This window comes from Lepisma saccharinum, chromosome 23 (assembly GCF_977018435.1).
Source record: "Lepisma saccharinum chromosome 23, izLepSacc3.1, whole genome shotgun sequence".
Classification (NCBI taxonomy): Eukaryota; Metazoa; Arthropoda; class Insecta; order Zygentoma; family Lepismatidae; genus Lepisma; species Lepisma saccharinum.
The window spans coordinates 50928716-50944443 of NC_139251.1; the positions used below are offsets into that span (position 1 = coordinate 50928716).

Genomic DNA, 15728 nt, shown 5'->3' on the forward strand with positions numbered 1-15728 from the left:
TAATTAATTATTTTTTGAGGGGCTTCAATATATCAGCGTTTGCAATGACACAAACCAAACTTTCAACGCGATGGTGACAAAGTTCCAAGAAATATATCATGTCAAATTTTAAAGGGCTTTTCTGAAAAAATGAAAAGTTGGACATTGAACATTTATATTCTCAGTGGACGAAATCTTGAGTTTTTGTTGAAAGTCCACTTTATGCACAAAAGGGCTAGTGGGGACTAGACCTACAGTCTAGTTTAAAGTGGAATCGGAACCACTATGAACCTCCACCGGGTATCGAAGCCGAGAGATCTTGATTACAAGGAAAGTACGTTTCCATATAAACAATTAGTTTGCAAGATGAGTAACTGGTCATCTTTCTTGGAACGTATCACACTATACTCGAAATCCTGATTACCAACAATATGGAAAATTTCCCGTACAAAGAGGTTTTGTTGACAATGCTTTCGATGAGATTATTCCTCTAGCCTTGAAGTTCCCGGGAGTCCCGCACTTTTTTTTTGGCTGTTTCCTTGCATTGAAACCGAGCTGTCCACCGTCGGCGCCAGCGCTTTCTCTTGCCTTCGCCCACTCGCAAGTGTTTGCGGCTACACTCACTTCCGTGTAAACAGAACACTGGATCTTGAATGGAGCAAAAACTAGCTTACAGTCACTTGAGGTATTGGACGCGATGACATGCAACAATGGGGTATGCTTTTCAGTATGCGTAAATGATAAATGCTTCTATGGGGATTGAATTTATAAACTTATTACGAAGAAAGAGTTCTGGAGAAGATTGTTGTTGTTGTTTATTCCCTTAACCTCTTGCCAACCTCCGTGGCGAAGTGGTTATCACAGCGTACTACGACGCTAGGGTTTACGGGTTCGAATCCCGGCCAGGGCATGGTTGTTCTTTGTGAGTGTTCCTTCATCAATTTCATCAAATTGGCAGGCGCGTCGCATGATAATGTTCGCATGAGCACGTGAACACTCATGTAGAATGTCTTGAATTACGTACATATGAAATGCACACACACACACACGCGCGCGCGCGCGTATATTTATTCGAAAGAATATTTTGTTTGTGGTACGAGTATTTACACACAATTTACTCTGACACGACTTCTTTCCGTCCGATTACTTTTCTAGATAGTTGGTAACACTGACTTCTACGGTGTTCCACGGAGGGCGTTGAACACAATTGCTGTGCGTGTTGCATAGAGCTGGCAGCTAACGGGCTGTTGGCCACTATATCCCGAAGATGTTCACTTTGCTGTGCGAACACTGATGCAAGCGGTAATACTTCTTACGGCACCAGAGTGCAGCATATACAAAGCATGTCTAGGGGGACTCGAAACTGTCTGCGCTACATAGTTGCAAACTTTAGCGAGAATTTACTAAACCTGGCGAGTTTTAAGGGAGAGAGGGACAATTTCCCCTAGGTCCTTCTTATATTACTTCAAATATAGCGTGATTTTGGGGGAAAATTGTTGAAAATAAATTGAACTGTTATTCTCACCTTTTCAATTGAATATGAAGTTGCAAGGGAGAGGAGTAAATCTGCATTCAGTACAAAAACATTATTGTGAACACTCGTATGTGAACCGCACGCGACGCCACTGCAAATTGGTTAATTTAAATAAATCTTGTAGCAATAATGTAAGCAGTATATAGATAAGAAGGTCTTGACATATATCCAATATACTTCATATGCCTATTGGTGAACTAGATACACATCTCTCTGTTAATCAAATTTGAAAAGTTGCACTGGTTTATACTTTAGTAAGTCTAAAATACGGCTTATACTGTCGGGAAAACATTTAAATATGCTTAATAATAATGAACAAACACAATAATAAACAAAATGTTACTACAAGACTATTTTGTCTCTTCCGTCTGAAATGATTTAGTTAATGCAGTGGTCATTCGCTTTTCGTTTGTTGTATTTATTTCAATCCCTTCACATACCTTCGTAGGATTATAGAAACTGGGAGGACAAATAGTGAATGTCGAAATGGCAGAACGATTAAGAACAAACTACATCCATTTCTTAGTCAGGATTTGAACCCAGGAACACTAGCCAATCGCGTTTAAACTAGCAGTACATTGAGACTAGTGAACATACCTTTCACAGTAAGGACAATCAACATTTGTATGGCAAATAATCACATTATTCTGTATGTTTATTGTATTGACACATGCTAAATAAGGTAACATGTGTCACACAAGATACTCTGAAGCAAGATAGAAGATGCATATTGATAAACCATATACGTATAATGCTGTGAATAGGCGTATTGATTTAGGAAAGTATTAAATTCATACATTACTTTAAAAAAAATTAATAAGAACAAATAAGGAATCTACTTTTCAAACACGTATATTTGTCAAATGTCCATTTTTTAATGTGGCACAATATCCCATTGTCGAGCTATCCAAAATTGAGTATGTTTCATTCATCAGTTACAACCAGTGATGTGCCGTAAACTATACGTTTACCTCTACATGTAATTTACGCGTAGATTACATTGGCTGTAGTTTACATAGACTACGTAGAAAATATAAACTACACTAAAAATTAATTTCCAGGGCTTTTGTGAAAGGGAAGTGGAATTTACAATCATATTTGTTCCCATCGAGTTGACAAGAATCTTATTTACAACAACAAAAATTATTTTCATTCCCTATTATCAACTGTAGTGAAAAGCTAAATTGTATTCAAACAACAGATGGCAGTCGTGAGGCAAAATTAAGATTTTTTTCCACACAACACTATAATATGTTCCGTTGTGCTTTTCGTCATCCATAAATTGTTTGTAATTGTAACGAAGAGTACACATGTTACTTTTCACACTTCAGTAATTGGTACGTTGTATAATTGTTATACTGCTATAGTACCCTTGGTTAAGCTAGCGCCTTATGCCATGTTGTTTACATAGATTACGATATAAAAAAGTCTAGACGTAGGCTATCGTTGTTTAGCCGTAGATGCACATAACTGTCTACAACGCAACAAACGACACAAAACAGTTAAAATGGTTGCATACAAGTTAGGATAAGTGTATGTAGAAAGGAAGATTCAAGACCGAATGTCGAAAGTACCACCACAGATAAACGTCCAACCTTCATTTCGTCAGCAGCAGGAGGTTTGATTGATTGATTGATTGCTTTGCTTTATTTTACTTCGTTTCTTGTGCCACTTTTGGCTAATTTGCGAAGATGGGGATGAGTGATGAGGCCGGGATTCAAACACGGCACCCCTGGCATCGTAGCACGGTTCGATCTCCGGTGGAGGCAAATTGCAAAAGGGCTCGGATCCGTAGGTCGTCCTGATTAGCCCATCTGATCATTAAATGGACTTTAAATACGCTTTGGAAAAAAAAAAAGTTCTAGAAGAAATCGGTGTTGGGGCTTTTTTACAAACTGGAATAAATATGCTTCTAGTAAAGCACAGAATATATGTATGCCCTTACACAAGTTTCTTCACACACATTCTACGTATCTAATAATCTTTCTAGACACAATTTATGTCCCATGATTTGTATGCTTTGTAAATATGATTCTGGAAGGACAGATATGTATGCTTACACGTGCTTCTCATACAAATCCAACGTTTCTAAAATAAATTCAGGCACAATAAGTTTCGGGCAGTGGCGTGCTCATGAATTTCGAAAGAGGGAGGCGGGGGATTACGTATACGTTTTTACTGGTCAGTCCTCATTTTGCAATATTTTCCTGCTTTTGACGTTCTTTTTCCTTTAAAGAAAAGCTGGGCCGAAGGGAGCGTTATGATTTCCAACAACCCCCCACCCTCTTGGGCACGCCACTGGTTTCAGGATTTGTATCAGCTGAGTGAAATATGTTTCTTGTAGCACAGAATATGTATACTTACACAGGTATCTAATATGTGCCTAAAATGTTTATAGGCAAAATATGTCTCAGGATTTGCATGAACTGAAACAAATATGCTTCTAGAAAACCATAATATGTATTCGCACACATAGTCATGGGCGTCCGGAAGGGGGGCAAGGGGGCCGTGGAAAATGAAAGTCAACCAAAAAATATATATTTGACACATATAATTTCATTTCAACCACAATAATATGTGTTAATTATTGCATGAATATGATAAATTCAAATTTAAGCAATGTTTTTTGAGGGAACAACATGGGGGAAAATGTGCCTTGTTTGCAAACCCTGGAAAAAAATACCTTCCTTGACACTTCCTTGGAAAAATCCTGCGGACGTCCATGCACATGGTTACTCATACAAATCCAGAAATATATTCCACGACAATGGGAGGAACATAGGAGACTATAATTTGCTTACATAGATTATTGACATTTGTCGGTTACTAATGTTGAATATACTTGCTTACAGGCCGAAACCAAGTGTTAGGTAATAATCAAAATCTAATTATTGATAACAACTCGTTTGAACCAGTTTCCAAATTCAAATACTTAGGAGTAATATTAACAAATGAAAATTATATTAAAGAGGAAATAAAAAGTAGGTTTAATTCAGGAAATGCATGTTACTTCTCTCTTCATAAAATTTTATCTTTTTGTTTAATATTTAATAAACTACAAGTTAAAATATACAAAACAGTAATTTTGCCTGTAGTATTATATGGGTGTGAAACTTGGTCCCTTACATTGAAAGAAGAACATAAATTGAGAGTATTTGAAAATAATATCATTAGGAAAATATTTGAACCTAAAAGGGATGAGGAGACAGGTGAGTGGAGAAGGTTACATAATTTAGAACTGCATAATTTGTATTCATGTCCAGATATTATTAGAATAATTAAATCAAGAAGACTTAGGTGGGCAGGCCATGTGGCACAAATGGGAGAGTAAAATAGAATTTACAGGATTCTTGTTGGGAAACCTGATGGTAAGAGACCTGTAGGAAGGCCAAAACGAAGATGAAGGGACAACGTTGAGATGGACCTAAAGGAAATTGGTAGGGATGGAAAAGAGTATATAGATCTTGCTCAAGATAGGGACAGATGGAAGGCCTGTGTTGCTGCAGCCATGAACCTTCGGGTTTAGGAAGGCTAGAGAGTTAGTTAGTTAGTAAAAGCTATTCATATTACTGCAATCTTATAAGTAACATGTAATACACATGAGGTTCGTTTACAAATTTTAGATATTAAGCAGGCATCTTTCTTAATTCCATTGTCCTTGTTGAATAAATTGTTTTAAGTAAATATCAGAACGTATACCTCACTTTTCAGACAGCACAATCATGGTATCATTTCCCCATTAACGTTTTATATTTTATGGCGCGGTTTTAATTTATCGTGTAGTTAAACGTTGTGAAAACCTGTTTCTGAAGGGTCATTAATGTTAAAAGTAATCCAATGAGTCTAAGTGCAGTGTTTTCTTCAACGCGCGCGATCAAGAACAAGTCACAGTAGATACAGCTTTCCTTGTTTCAAGGCTCTGAAAGATTACTTCAGAAAAATTTAAAAAATTTAAGATGAAGAATGTGTAAAGGAATAAATAATTATTGGAGTTGGGATTACATGATTACATATTTTAGTCTAAAGCATTTAGTATCATATAAACCTAAAATTTTAAAGGATTGTATTAATAGAACTGTTGTATTATTCTTTACATATTTTTATTTAATTGAGTCATTCATATATATCTATAATAATTTAGCATGAAAGTCCATATTGGAGGATTTTCGTGAATGTTTGTAATATATAAATATTTTTAATAGTGGCTTCCTATTAATCAGAAATTTAGAAATGACTTTTTCCTCCGTCAGTATAAGCAATTTATTTATTGATTGATTGATTTGGTGTTTTAAGTACACTTTGTGCACAGTAAGGCTAACCGGGACTGGACCTACAGTTTAAGGTGGGATCGGAACCACTATGTGCCTCCACCGGGTATCGAACCTGGAACACCTTTATAAGCAATTTAGTAATACGTTTTCAACCCTTCCGTTGATGATAATGCATGTTACTGTTTCCTACAAACTATTCTCTTCTCTATAATATAAAAGAATCTAAAGGTTAAATTATTACTCATAATTATGATTAATGTATTATTAGTCATAGTGGGGTTACACTGAACGCAATACATTTTGTCTGTACATGCCTGCATAGAGCCATGGGCTTGACGGTTTAACAATAGTTTGTCCTCACTCACTAACTCATCAACGCAAATCTCTGGACCTAGAGAACTGAAAGTTTAGGAGTGACTTCCTCTTATGACGTAAGCACACACTAAGAAAGGATTTTTCTGAAATTGAACCCATAAGGAATGAAAAGGGGATATTAACCTCTTATTTTATTTTGATAAGTTTGAAAATGATTATAATTTATAATAATAACAAAAGTCCTCAACAGATGGCTCTGTGTGTATTACATCTCGATATCGTTGTGATTTGCAGAGATATCAATATAGACTAGACGGACTAATGAAAACGCATCTTATTCTTATGAATTCGAATTTCTGATACCACCTGATATTGCGCTAAAGTAATGAATGCTTTTTAATTATTGATGTGAAAGCAAATTTATGATACGTACCCATATTGTCCTGAACTAAAGCTCCATAATAATATGCTACTCCATCATTCCATGGTTTTTATTTTGATTACTGATTTCGACGTTTTCTATCATATAGTAATTAGTGCGTTTAATGAAATTGCTCACAAACATTCCAACATACCATGATATAGATTACAATATAAAGCAACAATTAAATAATCATTTGAAATAGCAAAACGATACAGAGAAAATGAATAGAGTATACCGAAAGGGTATGAATAAATTCCTTTATAACTAAAATGGAAAATGTTATATAAGTTTGATTTGCATTATGCCTGCTAACAAATGTAAACAAACTTGAGTATGGTGACATAACCTGAATAAAGGAAAAGCATTAACGAAAATGCGTTACGTGTGTGACGCTTTACAAATGTAGAAAAATTTGACGTCATTTGTCTGTGAAGAATATAGGCTGCAGGTAGCTACTAGTAATTTTTGTTGGTGAAATACGCTAATTATATGCATTCACAAACATTTAAACCTTAAAGCAATTGAAAACACTAATCATTTTCAGATTAATTAATTTCGTTATTTACACGAAGCAGGACCACTTTTCTTTGTTATTTACATGGAAAAAGGACCAACACTCAGCCTTAGGAATAACTAATTGTTTATTTCATCAAATATTATTGGTGTCATGGTGACATTGGTTCTTTAATTAGTATAAACTGTTATCAGACCTGAGCTGCGATAGTTCTGTCGCTAGGGAGTCTGACTGACACGCGTGAGACCTGGATTCGATTCCCATGGTGGAGGAATTAAGTAATGTCCCTGTATAGATTGGCTTTGGGGATTACCCAGCCTCTAATAAATACGTACGTGTGAGGAGGAGGTGTAAAGACGGCTGGAGTGTGCTGTTGATTACACCACTTATATACATGGCGAGGATTTTGAATGTTTAGAACCCAATCTTTACATTCCTCTCCCTAATATGTGTTCAAGGCATCTTAAGATGTACATTGTGACTGTATATTTACTTTACATTATCTGAACAATATTCAGTGTCTAGTTGACCCTTTATTTATTCTAAAGATGTTGGTCTATTTTCGATCAACAACATTGACCAAACCGGTGAAAAAAGTTGAAATGTAAACGGTTAGAATATCTAAGGGTAAACTTGACATATTTAATTAATATTATTAATATATGCAAAACAACATATAATTTATAATATAAACAATATATTTAGCTATGTATCCAAATATTCTCCCCCGAAAATCACATATGCTGTGAAATTGTAAGGTCTCATCCACATAAATACATCAGTACCGAAAACTCCAATTATAATACATCATTTGACATTCATGTTAAAAATTATAAAATAGTAATATACGTATATTTGAACCGCAGAGGAGTAAAACATGCTTAAACTTTACTTTGAAATCAATGTTAATGATGTTTTTGTTTTAACGCGATTTCTTGCCCTAGAGCACACTTGCGTAAGTTGCAAAGGAAAGTGCAATCAGATCACATGACGTCATAGCCACGCTTCGGCAATGGAATGCGCTGAATGTAAAGGACAAAAGTAGAAATGTCATGGCTATTGCTTCTTGTGAGGTGTAGGATTTTCGTAGGAGCAAATATAAAAAAATAACTATAAACAATGGAATAAGCGAAATTCGGTAAAGTTAGTGCACAGATTATTATTATTTTTTTGAAAAATCAAATGTGAACTACCTTCGAACAGAAGCTTATCAAATTTTAAGGAAATGTGTTTTGTAAATTGTCTGTGTGGTGTCTCAAACGATGTAAAATACTGTGCAATGGTATAACTGTAGGTGAAAGCTTAAGGAGTCTTGAAATACGTATGAGGGGTTCAGGCTCAAGTGGAGTAACACCAAATTTCATGAAAATTGAGTTACATGTGTAACTTAGAACTGAGAAGCATCAACATTTCAGTGCTATAAGTGTCTCTGAAGTTTCGAATTCTTGCTCATAGAGGCACCATAGCCAAGTATAGTACTAAGCTATCTAAATATGTCATTTTCTCAAAACTGTCTTGAATGGAGTTACGTCACTAGTGCTCCGAGCCGTTGATATCTTAAAGGTGGATTTTACTGAAGATTTTTCTGGTACGAGTAGTACTTTTCTCACCATAACCAGAATGTCGAACAGCAAACAGTGAGAAATCAATGTCGTTTCAAAAAATCTATACCTCTCTAATACCCGGTCACCAGTACTAAATGTAGCTTATTTGGTTAGGGTCTATATCATCAATAAGCAACATGGAACTTATTTATCCTAACTGTACGTACAAGGAGCTTTACAGAAACTATTACCAAAAACACATGCAGATACCTCGTATAATATATAAATCAGGGCATCTCCTAATACGTCTAACAAATCTCTTGCCATTGGGTTTTAAGATTGTCTAAGGATAGCCAATATGGAACAAGGAGACTTGTCAAGGTAAATCCAGACTGTCATCTACCCACATACCGTCATTAAAAAGGTTGAGATGTTGAAGCGTGTCCGCTAAACATCAAAATTCGCGCTGGACTTGCGCACTCTATGAACGAGTTGTAATCAAGGATTTGCACACACCTTTTGCTCTGTAGATAAATAAAATACTAGCATGTTACACGAATCTTCATTATTGCATAACACACCGTGTGTTATTTAACTGTTGAATAATTAACGTTTACAAGCGATAATCTATCCACCTACACACACAAAAAAATGCATCAAGACTGTTTGATGCACCAGAAACGCATCGATTGAAGCACTAAAGTGTGCCTTTTGACTTTTGCCAAGAATCAGGTTTGGAGTTTGATGCATCTTGTATCGTTTGTAAAGGTAAGGCCCAATGTTCACATGTACTTCAATGCAGCAAATTGATGCACCTTCCTGCATCTTTCTCGATGATGCACTTAAACAATCATCTAAGCTACAGACTTTATGCATTTTTTTTGTTTGAACTAATGCATTGAGGTTTTTTTCTGTGGTACATTTATTGCATATTGCAATGTTAATTAAGGTTAACTTGTAATAGCAATTAAAACTTAAAAAACGGTCATGGTAATTATTTTACGGTAAATGGCCGCGGAAATAGATGGTGATAGAATTTCTCTCCAGTCAGTTGTTTACTGTGTGCTATAAAACATGAGGCGAAAAACAGTTGAGGGATAGAGAAGAAAGGGTACTCAGAAAGTTAAAATTTAAGATTGGCAAAGAAAGAAGCGAGAAAGGAATGAAAATGTAAGACAAAGTGAAGGACAAGGTGAGGATCGAAACCATGAACAAAATTATGAGAAAGGAAAAAGATAGAGAGAGATAACGAGAAAGGAAGAGATAGCGAGAAGGGGGAGAAAGAGATAGCGAGAAAGAAAGAAATGGATAACAACAAAGAAAGAAAAAAGAGATAGCTAGAAAAGAAGAAATAGTGAGAAAGAAAGGAGATAGTGACAAAGTAAGAAAGGGATAGTGAGACAGAAAAAGAGATAATGAGAAAGGAAAAAATAGTGAGAATGAAAAGAGATAATGAGAATGGAAGAAAGAGATAGTGAGAAAGAAGACTAAAATGCAGAAAGAAGACAAAAAAACAGAAGGCAAAAAGATGGACTAAAATTAAGGAGAATAAGATATGTAAGAAAGTAAAAATATATGCAAAGCACGAACAATGAACACTGAAGGAAGAAAATATATAATATTTGTCCAAGGAAATATACAGGGTGTCCGAATTGAAACGCCCTAATTTCAACTGTCTGTAACTCGACATATATTTGATGCATCCAAATGAATTATATATTAATGAATATATATAGTCCTAAAGTTTCTGCGAGCAAAGAGTACATTTAGTACATTTCTACATGCACCCCACGAGTCGTAGGGAGGATGTCCAGCCGATCTGTTTCCCGCCTGGTTACCAGTAGCGTGTGTAGTTATCCCAATGGCAACTGTAATCCTTTCACGAAGCTGTTCCATAGATGTCACTTTGGTTGAATACAACATGTCCTTGACACCACAGAGCAAATCGAGAGAGGTAATTTCAGGCGCCTGTAGAAATGCACTAGAATAAATGAACTAATTACTACTTTGCTCACAGAAACTTCAGGACTATGTATATTCGTTAATGTATAATTCATTTGGATACATCAAATAAATGTGGAGTTACAGACAGTTGAAATTAGGGCGTTTCAATTCGGACACCCTGTATTTCTCTTTGCTTCTACAGGTGTCATTGTTCACAGAGAAGAATGTTGGTAGTTCTCCCAGGAACTAGAGAAGTTATTGCTATATAATAAATCATTGATTGATTGAGTTATAATATTTTACTTCGCCTTGCTCTTACTTTTGGGATAATCGCGACGGTGAGGATGAATGGACAAACCCAAACATATATATACAATGCACAGGATTATACTGGCTGTAAGTCCTGACGCCAGAGCCTCGTTAGTTTGCGAAATGCAGTCCAGGGTGTACTACGTGGAAGATACGTGGAGATGGTAACCCTTTACAACCCCAAATGATTGACTGTCAATCAACATTGAAGCACTGATAAGGGATGGTAACGGAGGTCAAACCTCCCAGTTTGAACTTAATTTTCTTGAAGAACAGGGTAATATAATTCGTTATTTCGCTCCATTCATAATTACACTTAATTGTTGAAATCTCCATCAATAGTTTTCTGGTTGCTCCTGTCCATGTTATCGGCACATTAGATTAACAGTTTTAACCAAAGGTCAATGTTTAAATAACCCAATGGTCTCGAAATTCACTTTTTGCAGGAAGACTAATCTTGACTCAAATGCGTTGGATACACTCGTGTGGGAATCGAAGCTGTGATTCCTTACTACACGAAACAAGATGGGAATAATTATCTATAGGAATAAATAGATTGATTAAATATAAAATATGACGGATTTATACTGTGCAGAAAATGGAATTGTTTATCTCACGTTTTTGAATCAGTTACACAATCATAATTTGCTTACCTAACATTTCGGAACAAATACTAATTGTATTTGTAATACATTTATTTTCTTTAACTCCCCTTTTCACTTCTGTAGTTAAGTGTGTTACGGCCTCCGTATCTTGATAAATTTAGTACAACATTTATAAAAGAAAGAAATAGAAAATGTATAAGGTTAAAAATTAAAGATTGTAAATTAAAGGATATGTTATGAAAAAAAGAGTAGAGTTCATTGTTCCAATAAATGAAACATTATGACGTAATTTAATGAACTCCTATTAAATTTCAGAAGAAGTTGATGTACTAACCTTTATGTAATAAATTAATGGCGGAAGTTATAAATACACTTAAAAATGGAACATGCATGCACACACCGGGACTCGAACACGGAACATAAGGTGTATTGGTGACATATACAACAGAACAATAATTCCATTCTTTTCGTCAGCCGTCCGCGTTAGGTGGTGAACTCACGATCTCGACGGTTCTAGGTTCGAATCCTGGTGTGTGCATATGCGTTCCTTTATGAGTCTTCCTTCATCATCTCATTCATCCTCGACAATGCAATTAGCCAAAAGAGAAGAACAAACGATGTGAAATGACACAAACACAAACACAGCCTTGTCAAGGAGTCGAACCAAGAAGCCGTTGGACGTTACGCTATCACTTCGCAATTAGGGCTGACAGAACAAGTATAAACAAACAGAAATTAAAGATACGCACGCAACACTAACATATCAAGCTTACACTTCCAAACATGGCACAGCTATCCTGTTGTTTCTTGGCAAGAAAAACATCTCATCGCTATAGAAATTACCAACAGAAGTCAGTTGATATTCCACCCTACGGATATTTACAGATAATTAAGTAACAGGCACATTTCACTCACGTTAAAAGTTGCATCCTCATCACTTCCGGTTTCGCACAAGTTGCACAGATCCCGTTGCACGCTGCCGTTGTGGTTTAAAAATCTTGAGTGGGGTTGCGCCCGGTTATCCAGTCAGGTTTTATACTAACCTACATATTACCGAGTGGGACTCAGCCGAGCCGTGACGAGCCGGCCAAAACACTCTCACCTGAACACCTGGGGACGTGGTCGGAACTCCCCGACTGTGGACGAACCGCTCCGAGTCGCTTGCAACGAAACTGAAAGTGAAATCTAACGTAAATTCTTGGATAACAAGAGCCTGTTGCCATCAATTCAATGTACGTAGAGTTTGTTTGTTGAGTTTTGAAGCAAATGCTTCTCATTTTACCATTTACGAGTGCCAAGGAAGAGGAGAAAACTTGACAATTTTCTTCAGAGTAAAAGGCGGGAAAGCTGGAAGAATTCGTGGCTGTATTTTTCATCACTTTTCTACCACTTTCGGCTAATCGGTATGATGAGAGTTAATGCTGATTAATTAAATTAATGAATGTACACTCACAATAGGAAGTTTCATACAGTGTAGGGACTTCAACCCGGTTTGTGAGAGTCGATCACAAACACACACACACACAAACAGACATAGGGTGATTCAAAATTGCGATCCTATAGGACAACTCTGTTATTAGTGCACATAGGGAAAGAAAATGAGGGGAAAAGTTGGTTCTCAGTCTAAAATGCTTCAAAGATTTCAATCTTTGAGGCTGTGCACTGGTACAAGCTTCAATGATAGTCGAAAATGCCATATTGTCCCATGCTTCATCCCAAGTAAAAGACGTGAACACCCCTCACCAGGCCACGAGAAAATGCTAAACACGCACAAATGACAATTTGGCTACACCTTACTCAGGTGACTGACATCCTTCCATTCCTCATTAATAGCAGAAAATTATAGACGCCACCCAAAGGTACAGTCACCGGCAATAGAAATTGGACACCTGGATCGATGCAAAGGAGTCATGTGTGTTGCCTAACTGTACGGCGATAAGTGGATTTTAATGCCAAATTTACAATGGCAACTTCTACCAACGGCGTAGAGTTAGACAACACACATAACGCCTTGCACTAAGCGAATTTTCAGGTTCTCGGTGCCACATTTTTACTGTTGGTGACTGTACCAACTGTGGCGTATACTGAGTCCAATATCTGGGCTATCTCACTATGTCACGTGGTCCTAGGCTATGAATAGAAATAAGTTTGCCAACTCCTAAGAAATCAGGTTGCCAACTCATAGTAAATCAGGTTGCCAACTCATAGGAAATCACGTTGACAACTCATAGGAAATAAGGTTGCCAACTCATAGGAAATCAGGTTGCCAACTCATAAGGAATCAGGTTGCCAACTCATTGGAAATCACCCAACTGGACGCGTGGGTGCAGAGAGAGTCAAGAAGTGCAGCGAATTAGACGGTGCTATTGAAATTTGTAGCAGTGTACAGCCTCAACATTGCATGCTACGTTGAAAATTCAAGCAATTATTTAGATTTAAATAGCGCAAACTGACACAGTTGAAAGTACACGATAACAGAAGCAAAAAAGTCTCAGTAAACATGGGTCTGCAAACGAGCCGTTTTCGAGATAATCGCGAATGTGTGATCACAAGCCGCCACTGACTTCATTGTTTGTAAACGTCGTCCTAGTTGGTAAAATGCTAATGTGTGCGAATGTGTGGTTAGAAGCCGTCACTGATTGCATTTTGTAAACACCGAGTGCTTTACTCCTTGCGCGATCCGAGGCTTGCTCTTTGTTTACAAAACAGAACATTTCCGACAGGTGGCGTTGTAATCAAACAGAACATTTCCGAGAGGAATAGGCGCCGACTCAATGGGGCTTGGGGCGCTCGAGCTCCCTCAGTGTTAATGATGTGGCGGAAGAGCCCCCACATAATTTTGCTTTAGAGGATCTAATGTATTATTTTCCTTCTCTTGTAAAGTTTACTCTGAATTGTGCCACATGAACTTAACTTTAAATACACATTAGAAATGTTCTAGACTAGACCATCGCCTTTGGGCGGGGGGCTGAGACCGCTAAACCATCAACTTTGTGGGGGGGCTATGACCAGAGACAGCAAAACACATGGCTTATTACTGTATACTAAGTATATAATTATGAGTATTGTTAAATTTTTTACTAAAAGAGTTTCAAAAGACGATGTGCATGAACTAAGAGAGTGGATGGGACGTTTAGGCTACAAATGGCTCTCACATGACATTCAGAACGAGATCATTGGTATATTAGGGAGATCTGTTTTGCGCTCCGTGGTATCAGATATTGAAAGTCGGGAACATTTCGCTATTATTGTTGACGAAACTTGTGACATATCCATCCGTGGACAATTAATATTTTGCATTCCAAGTGTGAATAAAAATTTTGATATTTTTGAGGAATTCATGAGCTTTTATGAGATTCCGAACACTGAGGCCAAAACTTAAAAGAGAGAGAGAGTGAGTCATTCATTAATTTATTTCAGTGATCAGAGCCCCCCCCCCCCCAATAATTTTGACAAGTTGGCGCTCCTGCCGAGAGGTGGCATTGTAATCAAACAGGACATTTCGGAGAGGTGGCGTTGCAATCAAACAGAACATTTCCAAGAGTGGCGTTGTAATCAAACAGAACATTTCCGAGAGGTGGCGTTGAAATCAAACAGAACATTTCCAAGAGTGGCGTTCAAATCAAACAGAACATTTCCAAGAGTGGCGTTGTAATCAAACAGAACATTTCCGAGAGGTGGCGTTGAAATCAAACAGAACATTTCCAAGAGTGGCGTTGAAATCAAACAGAACATTTCCAAGAGGTGACGTTGTATGGATACAATCAGTATACCGTCTAATCGTCAGTCAGTTGTGCTGGACTGCGCAGTGAAAATGGAACCTTACAGCAACGAAGAATATGCCGATGTGCCTTTTGTGTATGGTTTGGCTAACGGCAATGCACGGGAGGCTGGACGCTTGTACCAAGAAAAATATCCTGCTCGAAGGCACCCCGAGAGTCGCACATTTACTAGGGTACATCAGCGCCTCAAAGAACATGGGAGCTTCGAACATGGTAGGAGAGCAGGTAGACCTGCACGCATTACGCCTGAAGTTGAGGATATGGTGTTGGAAGCAGTAGAACACTCTCCAGGAACCTCGACGAGGAGAATTGCCGCACAAGTGCCAGTAAGCCGCTGTAGTGTATGGAGAATTTTACATCGCAATTCACTCTACCCTTACCACCTCCAACGGGTTCTGTGTCTCGGTGGTACGGATTGTGTTCCTAGAGTGACGTTTTGTCAGTGGATGCTACAACAGGTTGTACTCAACCCCCATTTTGCAAGTAACATTTTATTTACAGACGAAT

General features: G+C 37.3%; 1 protein-coding gene across 1 annotated transcript in view; it reads right to left on the reverse strand.

The window, feature by feature from the left end:
• Nucleotides 1-12476, reverse strand: part of LOC146005381 (uncharacterized) — a 49732-nt gene extending 37256 nt beyond the window's left edge. Inside the window, exon 1 of the mRNA XM_083144596.1 lies at nucleotides 12355-12476. Within this exon, the coding sequence (XP_083000722.1) occupies nucleotides 12355-12374 (20 nt within the window). The 5' untranslated portion in view covers nucleotides 12375-12476. The remainder of the gene's footprint in view (nucleotides 1-12354) is intronic.
• Nucleotides 12477-15728: the final 3252 nt, after the last annotated feature.